The sequence below is a fragment of the Moschus berezovskii genome, chromosome 5 (assembly GCF_049115385.1).
Source record: "Moschus berezovskii isolate FMDL1 chromosome 5, NW_MosBer_1.0, whole genome shotgun sequence".
Lineage (NCBI taxonomy): Eukaryota > Metazoa > Chordata > Mammalia > Artiodactyla > Moschidae > Moschus > Moschus berezovskii.
In genome coordinates this window covers 32,268,658-32,280,924 of record NC_142464.1, presented here as the reverse complement: position 1 = coordinate 32,280,924, position 12,267 = coordinate 32,268,658, and the positions used below count along the sequence as shown (strand labels likewise).

The window sequence follows — 12,267 nt, the reverse complement described above, 5'->3', positions numbered from 1 at the left end:
CAGGCAATTTGAGACAAAATATGAAAGGCTGTCCACAGGCAGAGGTTATGTTTCTCGGAAGAGAAAAGAAAGCCTAATAGGAGGATGTGAATTCCCGCTGCACCAAGAGAACTCTGACATGTGCAAGGCGGTGTTTGCTCCTCAACCAGAGAGTAGTTCCAGTGGATGGTTTTGAAACTGATGGGGCTGTTTCACTAGACTCCATCTCGCCAGAAGGGATACGACGTGACAGCCTAAGTATTGCTCTCTGAGAGCACAGTGTTTACATATTTACCTGTATTTAAGAGTTTTGTAAAACGTGATGAAAAACCTCACATAATTAAGTTTGGGCCTGAATCATTTAATCCTACCTACAGTATCATTCTGAGCCAATCTGTGTGATACTGTTAGTAGCATTCTTAGTTTTCCTGAATCTCTCAAATCACATTTACTACTGTGAGACTAGTTCTGCCCTAGGAAGAAACTATTGTTTAAAAAAAAAAAAAGACATACACACACTCGGGGGAGCACAATTTTGTTTCAAAAATGTTCAATCACTATATGAAGTCCTTGGTAAAATCTTACATGGCTTGTCTCTACCAAACATGCCCAATCAGGAAAGTAGAGCTTTTTGTTGCTGTTTTTAGGGGGCATGAGGGAAAAGGGACATGACTTTTAAAGGCTTCTGTCAACTATGTTCAAGAATTAATGTTTATCTCTTCTATTGTTAGTTTTATTGAGCATTGAGGTGGGAGGCACACAGAGTTGACACGTACCATCTCATCTCTCTGCTGGCCACGTAGATTGCTAGAAGAAAGCCTTTCAGTCCCCTGCCTTCTGCCTTACAAAAATGTCAGACTGAGCTTATCAGTATTAGAAATACTAACTTCAGGAACTCCATTTGACTTTTCTTGTGCTATTTCTCTTTGAGACTTCAGTGTGATCCACTGTCCTTTATAAGGAAGATCCTCAAATATTCATCATTTTTTTTATCTTTCAATCAATTGTTTTGTGGTGGAAGTTCCAGTCTGTTGGACTACAATCTATGAAAGCTGGGTGAACTTAATAATACTTTAAGAAACTGATGGATTTGGATTCTAAAATATGAAATCAAGAAAAGAATGTCTGTATTTGTACAAATTAAAGGAGACATTAAAAGAGACATATCTTACGTCTCCTGTATTGGCAGGTGGGTTCTTTACTACTAGCGATGAGTACTTTACTCTTTTTACTGTTGAATAATATCCCATTATATAAATATGCCATTTATCAGTTGATGGACATTTGGATAGTTTTCACCTTTTCATATGTTAACCATTTTCAAGTATTTACAAATAAAACAGAAAAATGTGTTAATAGTGACAGGACCCAAACAGGTAACAGGTGCTCACTTGTCCATGAAACACACACACACACACACACACACAAATGGAAGTTTAAGTAGCCCACCATTAGTTGTAAATTTAAGATGATATGTGATGAAATAAATATGTGGAATTCCTACTGAATTGCTTTTGTCTTCTGTTACATAGTTGTTGTCATTCAGTTACTGAGTCATGTCCAACTCTTTGCAACCTCGTGGACTGCAGCACGCCAGGCTTCCCTGTCTTTACTATCTCCAGGAGTTCGTTCAGACTAGTGTCCATTGAGTCAGTGATGCCATCCAGCCATCCATTACTTTGAGCACCATGTGTGTCTGTTATTGTCACTTTCTGAGCACAGACACACATACAACTGGGCCTCTACAGCTCTACAGAATAGGCCAGGTGCTCGAATGAGTGGTCAGAATCCTTTGGAAAACACACTGCTGAAAACAGCAGCAGTCAGAAGCTCTTAAAAACAAGCTTGAAGCCCAGTTTTTTAAAACTTTGGCCCAGCACACTTATTGTGTTATTGAGAAAAGAAAAAGGACTAAAAAGCAGGAGGGTTTGGTGTGTGGGGTACTGGTAGTGGTGGTGGCATTGGCCTTGGAGGAGACATTCTATAGAGATACTCTTGTTGCAACAAAAGCAAGTTGATGCACTGAGCTCAAGATGTTGTGAGTTAAGAAACCTTGGCCATGTGATGCTTAGCAAATCCCAGCTACTTCTGTGATAACAGCCTGTGTGGAGTGTGTGTGTGCGTGCTCAGTCGTGTCCAACTCTTTGCGATCCCATGTACGGTAGCCCACCAGGTTCCTCTGTCCATGGGATTTTTCAAGCAAAAATACTGGCGTGGGTTGCCATGCCCTCCTCCAGGGGATCTTTCCAATCCTGGGATTGAACCCACGTCTCTACATTGGCAGGTGGGTTCTTTACCACTAATGACCAGTACTTGACTCTTTTTATGGTTGAATAATATTCCATTATATAAATATACCATTTAACAGTTGATGTTCATTTGGGTAGTTTTCACCTTTGGTTATTATGAGTAATTCTGTTATGAACTCTTGTGTACAAATTTTTGGGTGAGCATATGTTTTTATTTCTCTTGGGTATGTGCCTCATAGTAGAATTGCTGGGTCAAATAGCAATTCTATATTTATTTAGACTTTAAAGAATTGCCAAATTATTTTTCAAGTGACTACACCATTTTACATTTCTACCAGCAGTGTATAAGGTTTCTGATATCTCCCTATCTTCAACAACAATCCTACTGCCCTTTTAAATTATAGCCATCCTAGTGGATGTGATGGAGAAGGAAATGGCAACCCACTCCAGTGTCCTTGCCTGGAGAATCCCAGGGAAGGGGGAGCCTGGTGGGCTTCCATCTATGGGGTCACACAGAGTCGGACACGACTGAAGTGACTTAGCAGCAGCAGCAGCAGCAGTGGATGTGAAATGGTACCTCACTATTGTTTTGATATGTGTTTCCCTAATGACTAATGATGTTGAGCATTTTTCAGTGCAGTTACTAACCACTGCATATTATTACATCTTCTTTGGAGATATGTTTATTCAAATCCTTTGCCTCTTAAAAAATTGGATTATTTGTCCTTATTATTGAGTGATAAGAATTCCTTGTATATTTGGGGTGTAAGCCCCTTGTCAGATAAATAATTTCTGAATATTTTTTCCATTCTGTGTGATGTCTTTTCACTCTCTCGATAATGTTCTCTGAAACACAAGAGTTTTTAATTGTCGTGAAACCCAAGCAATCTATTTTTTCTTTTGTTGCTTGTACTTTTGGTCACATCCAAGAAACCGCTGGAAATCCAAGGTCACAAAGATTTACCCCTATGTTTTCTTCTAAGAGTTTCATGCTACTGCTAAGTCACTTCAGTCGTGTCCGACTCTGTGTGACCCCATAGGCGGAAGCCCACCAGGCTCCCCCGTCCCTGGGATTCTCCAGGCAAGAACACTGGAGTGGGTTGCCATTTCCTTCTCCAATGTGTGAAAGTGAAAAGTGAAAGTGAAGTCGCTCAGTCGTGTCCGACCCTTAGCGACCCCACGGACTGCAGCCTACCAGGCTCCTCCATCCATGGGATTTTCTAGGCAAGAGTACTGGAGTGGCTTGCCATTGCCTTCTCCAAAGAGTTTCATAGTTAGCTCTAAATTAAATATTTGGTCTAGTTTCAATTAATATTTATATATGATATGCAGTAGGGGGTCCAAATTCATTCTTTTGTATGTGGACACCTGGTTGTCCCAACAGCATTTGTTGAAAGTATTTTTTTCCCCATTAAACTGTCTTGACATTTTTGTTAAAAATCAGTTGACTGTAAGTGTAAAGGCTTACTTCTGGATTGTCAGTTTTGTTCCATTAATCTGCATGTTATCTTTATTCCAGTAGGATACTCTTTTGATTGTTGTTGCTTTATAGTAAGTTTTGAAACTGGGACCTGTGAGTCGACCTACTTTGTTCTTTCTCAAGATTGTTTTGGCTATCCTGAGTCCCTTGATTTTCCATATGAATTTTAGGATTTAGCTTGTCAACGTCCACAAACACAGCTGGGATTCTGATAAGGATTATATTGAATCTGTGCATCAGTTTGAGAAGTATTACCATCTTAACAATATTAGATCTCCTGATCCATGAATGTGAGACACCTTTCCATTTACTGAAATCTTTTAAAATTTCTTTCAGTGATGTTTTGTAATTTTCAGAGTATAAGGTTTGCACTTCTTTTGTCAAATTTATTCCAAGTGTTCTATTACTTTTGATGCTATTGTGAATGGAATTGTTTTCTTACTTTCATTTTTGAATTTTTCATTGCAAGTGTATAGAAATGCAATTTTTTGTATTCGATCATGTATCCTGCAATCCTGCCGAACTCACTTATTAGTTCTAATATCTTATGATAGATTCCTAAAGATTTTCTATATAAAATATCACATCATCTGTAAATAAAAACTGTTTTACTTCTTCCTTTCCAATATAAATTGCTTTAATTTTCTTATTGCTTAAATGCCCTTGTGATGATGGTGGTGGGGGTGAGAGCAATGAGGGATGATAATAACCCCAGAACATGGAAGGAGTGCTCAAATCATTTGGTAATGCTCCAGTTCTATTTTCACCAATTAAATTACTTTAAAATTTATAAAAACTTTTGTGAAAGCTTAAAATATATTAAAAATAGTCTAAATGTGCTCCTGTACAGGGAGGAGGGACAGAATTCAAGATGTCTATACTGTCATTGGGCTTCCCACGTGTTTCAGCTGGCTCCTGACATTAAGAGTCTGTTCTGGACTCAGTTTGATCAAATACTCACTGCACTTTCTGCGTTAATTTAGTTGTCAATTGAGACAGTGGGGACAGCAGATGGGTGGGACCGGCAGGTTGTGGCTTGAAATTCCAGTTCTGCAATCTGTTGGTTGAATGATTTGGGGCATATGACTCTATTTGTCCTCTTTAGAATAGGTATGATAATCCTATTGCACTGGGTGGTTTGAAGAATTCCTTGAGATAATGAATAGTTAGTGCTGAGCACACAGTGCTGTGCTTAGTCACACAGTAGTGTCTGACTCTTTGTGATCGCATGGACTGTAGCCCACCAGGCTCCTTTGTCTATGGGATTTCCCAGGCAGGAATACTGGAATGGATGGCCATTTCCTTCTCCAGGGGACCTTGCCAAACCAGGGATCAAATCCAGGTCTCCCACATTGCAGGCGGATCCTTTACTGACTGCGCCACCAGAGCACACAGTTCAGTTCAGTTCAGTTCAGTCGCTCAGTCGTGTCCGACTCTCCGCGACCCCACGAATCACAGCACGCCAGGCCTCCCTGTCCATCACCAACTCCCGGAGTACACTCAAACTCATGTCCACAGAGTCAGTGATGCCATCCAGCCATCTCATTCTCCGTCGTCCCCTTCTCCTCCCGCCCCCAACCTTTCCCAGCATCAGAGTCTTTTCCAGTGAGTCAACTCGCCGCATGAGGTGGCCAAAGTATTGCAGTTTCAGCTTTAGCATCAGTCCCTCCAATGAACACCCAGGATTGATCTCCTTTAGAATGGACTGGTTGGATCTCTTTGCAGTATAAGTGGTCATGTATGGATGTGAGAGTTGGACTGTGAAGAAAGCTGATCGCCGAAGAATTGATGCTTTTGAACTGTGGTGTTGGAGAAGAGCACACAGTACCATCTGATAAATGTTATTTTCCACTTTAATTATGTTGTTTTTAGTATTAGAGATGTCATGAGAAATGTTCTTAGTCATCAGTGATCAGTTTCAACAAAATGATATTTGTTTATACTTTCTACATCTTCCTTCCAACTAGTGAGGTAGCACAGTGGTCACGCTTCTCTAACTCTCAGGGTTTGGTGCAATATGGCCAGGATATCTGAGCCTCTCATATGCAGTATCCAGGAGAGTGGGAAGCAGGGGAGGACAGCAGTGAGGGCGGTTTGGAATAAGACCACATGATTTCCCACATGATTTCTTTACCTTTCTTCAGCTACTACTTAGCCAGGATTGGCTTCTCTTGTGTATCAGACTCCTTTACTATCCAGGACTTCTAAAGCCCCCAGACGGAGTTAGGTCTGTTTGCAGCTTGAATGTGCAGACAAGCAGTTCACACTCACAGACCCTACTGTATGATTGCATATTCTATTTGATGAAGTATGCAGAGTACATCATGAGGAACGCTGGGCTGGAAGAAGCACAAGCCGGAATCAAGATTGCTGGGAGAAATATCAATAACCTCAGATATGCAGATGACACTACCCTTATGGCAGAAAGTGAAGAGGAACTCAAAAGCCTCTTGATGAAAGTGAAAGAGGAGAGTGAAAAGGTTGGCTTGAAGCTCAACATTCAGAAAACAAAGATCATGGCATCTGGTCCCATCACTTCATGGGAAATAGATGGAAAAATAGTGGAAACAGTGTCAGACTTTATTTCTTGGGGCTCCAAAATCACTGCAGATGCTGATTGCAGCCATGAAATTAAAAGACGCTTACTCCTTGGAAGGAAAGTTATGACCAACTTTGATAGTATATTAAAAAGCAGAGACATTATTTTGCCAACAAAGGTCAAGGCTATGGTTTTTCCCGTGGTCATGTATGGATGTAAGAGTTGGACTGTGAAGAAAGTTGATCACCTAAGAATTGATGCTTTTGAACTGTGGTGTTGGAGAAGACTCTTGAGAGTCCCTTGGACTGCAAGGAGATCCAACCAGTCCATCCTAAAGGAGATCAGTCCTGGTGTTCATTGGAAGGACTGATGCTAAAGCTGAAACTGCAATACTTTGTCCACCTCATGCGATGAGTTGACTCATTGGAAAAGACTGATGCTGGGAAAGGTTGGGGGCGGGAGGAGAAGGGGATGACAGAGAATGAGATGGCTGGATGGCATCACCAACTCTGTGGACATGAGTTTTAGTGAACTCCGGGAGTTGGTGATGGACAGGGAGGCCTGGCGTGCTGTGATTCATGGGGTCGCGGAGAGTTGGACATGACTGAGCAACTGAACTGAACTGAGAAAAGCATAAAAGTTGATGTCAATAAAAAGTCCACCAATGCAGGTACATTAACTAATCATTTACCTTCCATAGTGGGATTAACATTAATCTAGAATGATTTAGTAATCCTGTGCTACCCTCCTATTAATAAGAGTTTAATTTGTTCACAGTTGACTTGGAACGTCACATAAACCTGTATGCTATTTTCATCCTTCTATTTTTACTAAAAAGATTCCTGCCATAATCTTCTAGGATTACATGTAAAAGTTTGGACCTTCTCTTTCCAGAATAGGCTTTAGATTATATTACCTGATTCCTTTGTTGGTGAAAGTGAGTCACCTCCATTCTGTTTTGGGTTACCTATCCCCACTTTTTTAAACTTCTCCCACTCAATTTGCTTGAAGATCAACCATGTAAACACAGTCATAAGATTTCCATGTGAGATGAATTAAATTATTGAGATACAAAGAGATGTTTGTGAGTGAAGATGTTCTAATATATTCCCCAATTAGGGAAGAAGACATCAGCTTTTCAATAAAATCCGAGAGGACCTTGGTGAAGCCAAAGCACTGATGGGATGCTCAGACAGTTTCTAAGACTTAATTATTTGTACTTCACCAAATTCTCCCACAGTCTACCAGTTACCCTTATGATTCATCATTTTATACAGAACCTCTTAGGCACCATGCACTGCTCTAGGCACTTCATAGGTGGCCCATAATTTCATTCTCAAAATAATCTTATAAGGTAGAAACTGTAATTATACACCTTTTCTGTATGAAAAACTGAAGCACAGAGAGACTCAGGGCCTTGTGTAAGATCTCATAACCAGTAGAGAACACTGGATTAATCCAGGAGTCTCCCTCTAGTGTTCAAGCACATAATCATTGTCCTCTGCTACCTACCCAGGATTCATTCTGAGCTCCTAAATCTGGAAGTCAGTTTCCTCTCCACACTCAAATTCAACATTTCATTCCAGCTTCAACCACATGACTCTTCACAAACAGCACCCCTCATGTTCCTGCCACATATACTCTCCAAACACACCAACATTCGGCTGTTCCAGTTCCTCGTCTCACCCTTCCTTCTGCCGGAACGGATCTCCCCAAGCACTGCTTCCATCATATTTCCTATGCATAGAAGTTGCCAATAACTGAGCCACCTGCTTGCAGGTACACTTATTACGTCTACCACCCACCTGGGAATTAAAAAGGGTGAGCTTCTCAAGCTTAGATCCACACTTGGAGAGCCTTGCCCTAGAGAAAAAGAAGATACTTAAAAGCATAAGATGATTCCCAGTCTCTTCTAAAGTTTGCAAACTGTGTGTGTGTGTGTTTAGAAAGTGGGGTTGTTGGGTCGTGGTGGGGGGGTGTTGAAGGCAAGTGTTTGTATTTTAGCAGTGAATATGTATTTCAGCAAATCACAGGGCGCTTCTCATCCCTCAGTCTTCAGGATAATTTTATACAAGTGAAGTGCTAAAATATGAAGTTTCTAAATAAGGTGTTTGCATGTTTTGGGGCGGATGGTAGGGAGATATCTGTGTCAAAAGTTTTAAGATTGTTCATGACCTTTTATTAGAGGATTTTGTCTCAAGGAAATCACCAGAGATGCTTGGAAAGATTTGTGTTCAAAGATGTTCATGGCAGCATTATTTTCACAGCCCCAAACCATAAGAACTAAGTGCTTAAAATATGAGATTAAGTAAACATGAAATAAGAAATAAGATATAGATGTTAAAATACATTCCTCTAAAAATATTGGAAGTTAAGGAGGTAGGTTTATAAATTTATGGAAAAAATAGAGTACAAAATAGCATGTAAAGTATCAAATACACTTGCAAGTAATAATATTTGTTTCTGGAGGTATTTTGCTTAGTGATTAAGAATTTCCCTGCTTTTTAGTTTTTAGATTACTTTTATATTTCTAAATTTCCTTCAGAAAACATGTACTATTTTTATAAACAGAAGATATCCCAGTAAGTGGTTTGAGCATTTTTAAGCAAACTGTATAGGAGTGAACTTAAATTTTTCAGTAGCGAATGTGCTATAACGGAGACCTATATTGTAGTAGTTTATATTTATTTTTTTTGTTAGTAGTTAATATTTCTTGAATGCAACTATAGGCTAGGAGTAATATGCATTATCTCACAATTCTCTCTTTATAATAATATATAATATGACACATATTATGTGTATGTTATAATGTTATCCTATAATGTTCTGTCTAGTGTTTGTGTGGAATATACATACGTGTATAATAAAACCTGTTTTCACTCTCTACCCAGTAGTACTGAAGGTATATAAGCCTTCAGGGATGATTACTCAGGGGCAATCTGTTGATTGGGGCAGAAAAAATATATGTAAGTTTTTGCTGTGTCTTTGATGACTATCTTTTCACACCACTTCTGTTGGATAAACTTCCTGTCAAAGGGCTTGGGCCATGCTACTGCCCAAGACGCTCCTCTCCTTACAGCCCTTCAAGAGCTCCCTGCCCTCTGCACAGCTAAACAGCTGCTTCACTTTCAGTCTCTTGCTATTGCGCTGGTTTTCTGCTTCTCTTCACACCTAGCCCTCTTTGCACCATGCCTGCCCCATGCTGGGTCGCTGGCATGGATCTCCTCTTTGCAGCCGTTGGCCAGTTTCCTCTTTCAATCTCCATGCCTTCGTCGAGGCTTAGACTAAAGAGCTTCATCAGCGTATCAGGCATTCTCACCATGTTTAAGGGCTTCCTGAAATCCTAACCTCTTCGTGAATCAGAATGCCTGGCATATAGCAGACATTCATTCATTCCTAAAGAACATTAATTCCCTCCATGCTAGAAATACACCAGTGAGATTCTGCCCTCTGAGATTCCAGCATATGCTCAACACACACATAAAGCACACCCAACAAGTCTTTTTTTTTTTATTGGAGCATAATTGCTTTCCAATGTTGTGTTAGTTTCTGCTGTACAACAGTGTGAATCAGCCATACGTGTATATGTGTATACATATATCCCTCTTGAACCTCCGTCCCCTGCACATCCTACCCCCCTGGGTCATCACAGAGCACTGACCCGAGCTCCTGGTGCTATACAGCAGCTTCCCACTAGCTATCTATTTTACACTTGACATGTCAATGAACAAATCTTGTACAAATCTTGCATAGACCATTCTCATTCTAGATTTTTTCTAGAATCTTTGACCTAAACTTCTTTAGTCTAAGAACTAACTTTAAAATTCCTTCTTTAAAAAGTATCTGTTTAAAAGCACTCCTTAATTAGGATGGTGGTTAAAACAAGTCCCCGAATTATTTGACACTCTTTCCATTGAGAGATGGGACTGTTTCTGCCTGCTGAAATCCGGGCTCTGTGAATGCTTGTCAGATAGAGTAAAAGTGATGCTGTGTCACTCTGAACTAGGCCTTGAGAAATGGGCAGTATCTGTTCCTGTCTGTTGGATACTCATTTTTGGAACCCAGCCACCATGTTTTGAGGAAGCCCAAGCAGTCCAGGGTTCGATCCCTGGGTTGGGAAGATCCCCTGGAGAAGGGAAAGGCTACCCCCTCCAGTATTCTGGCCTGGAGAATTCCATGGACTGTATAGTCCATGGGGTCGCAAAGAGTCGGACTCGACTGAGAGACTTTCACTTTCTGATCACTTTTCAAGCTGTCCATGGAGAGGCCCAGCTGAAGAGGAACAGAGGCTCTTGACTGGCTCCAACTGAACTCCCAGCTGACAGCTATTATCAGCTTTCTAGTCATGGGAGTGGGCCGTTGTGGGCTGTTGTGGAAGTAGATTCTCCCTAGAAGTTGAGCTGCTATGAAAAGCAAAACCTTTTGGTTTTGGCTCTACTTTTGGAAGAGCCAAACCTTCCATACTGAGCTCTGCCCAAATTACAGACTCACAAGTTTAACACATGAGTTTTGTATTTTTTAAGCCACTAAGTTTTAGGGTGGATTGTTACTCAGCAATACACAATGAGAACAATGGTTCTGGACATACTGCAGTGGATCTGCTTTAGGAGGGCTTTGTTAGGTGGTTAAATTGCTCTGTATAAGAAATAATAGGAAAATAAGAGGATTCTGAGCCAGCAAGCTAAGGAGCAGAGGATGAAGAGAGGAGAGGACCCCAGTCATACAGAGGATAGGTAAAGCATAAATGAACTCAACAGCCAGCAAAATGATCTAGTGCTAGAGATGGCAGGGGGCTATTCGGAACACGGGTGCTAGTGCTCAGGTTAAAGATGTTTGCTGACACAGCTGGCTGCAGGGATGGGGCACCTTCTAATCTCTGTGCCATTACTATGAGCATTCAACATAACCCTGCCACATGTATAGTCTCGAGTCTGGAATACTCAGGACAGGATGGGTATACTGCAATGAAGCTTGGTGGAATAGCACAATGCAATTATTAAGGTTTATAGTAACTTCACCGTTAGAGCTGATCCTTCCTGCACCTCATTTATTTTGGTTTTGAAGGGGATGACCACAAATACCTTCCTGGACCTCAGTGTGAACCCTTGGGGATATTCGTTATCTGGGTTGCTCTTTGGTGTCAGTGGAGCATCCCATACCTTGGTAGGTGCCCTTCACAATATTACTTAATAATGCAAGCATGTAGATGCCTTCAGTTCAGTTCAGTCGCTCAGTCGTGCCTGACTCTTTGCAACCCTGTGAAGCACAGCACACCAGGCCTCCCTGTCCATCACCAACTCCCAGAGTTCACCCAAACTCATGTCCATCGAGTTGGTGATGCCATCCAGCCATCTCATTCTCTGTCGTCCCCTTCTCCTCCCACCCCCAATCCCTCCCAGCATCAGAGTCTTTTCCAGTGAGTCAACTCATCGCATGAGGTAGCCAAAGTATTGCAGTTTCAGCTTTAGCATCAGTCCATCCAATGAACACCCAGGATTGATCTCCTTTAGAATGGACTGGTTGGATCTCCTTGCAGTCCAAGGGACTCTCAAGAGTCTTCTCCAACACCACAGTTCAAAAGCATCGATTCTTCGGCGATCAGCTTTCTTCACAGTCCAACTCTCACATCCATAGCTGCCTTAGATACCTTGATTAAGTGAAATACTCTAGGTCCAAGGAAAGACCATATCATACTCTGACATTAAGAACCATAAAATAATAAATTCATGTTGTCTGAAGCCACTATTTCCAGTGGCTTAAGCCACTAAGTTTGTGGTTACCACAAGAGAAAACTAATACAACCCGGATGTGAAACATTATAATGCTGCTGCTGCTAAGTCACTTCAGTCGTGTCTGACTCTGTGCGACCCCACAGACGGAAGCCCACCAGGCTCCCCCGTCCCTGGGATTCTCCAGGCAAGAACACTGGAGTGGGTTGCCATTTCCTTCTCCAATGTGTGAAAGTGAATAGTGAAAGTGAAGTCGCTCAGTCGTGACCGACCCTTAGCGACCCCACGGAC

General features: G+C 41.3%; 1 protein-coding gene across 1 annotated transcript in view; it reads left to right on the top strand.

Moving 5' to 3' along the window:
• Positions 1 to 866, top strand: part of MTTP (microsomal triglyceride transfer protein) — a 50,834-nt gene extending 49,968 nt beyond the window's left edge. Inside the window, exon 18 of the mRNA XM_055434573.2 lies at positions 4 to 866. Coding sequence (XP_055290548.2) covers positions 4 to 175 — 172 coding nt within the window. The 3' untranslated portion in view covers positions 176 to 866. The remainder of the gene's footprint in view (positions 1 to 3) is intronic.
• Positions 867 to 12,267: the final 11,401 nt, after the last annotated feature.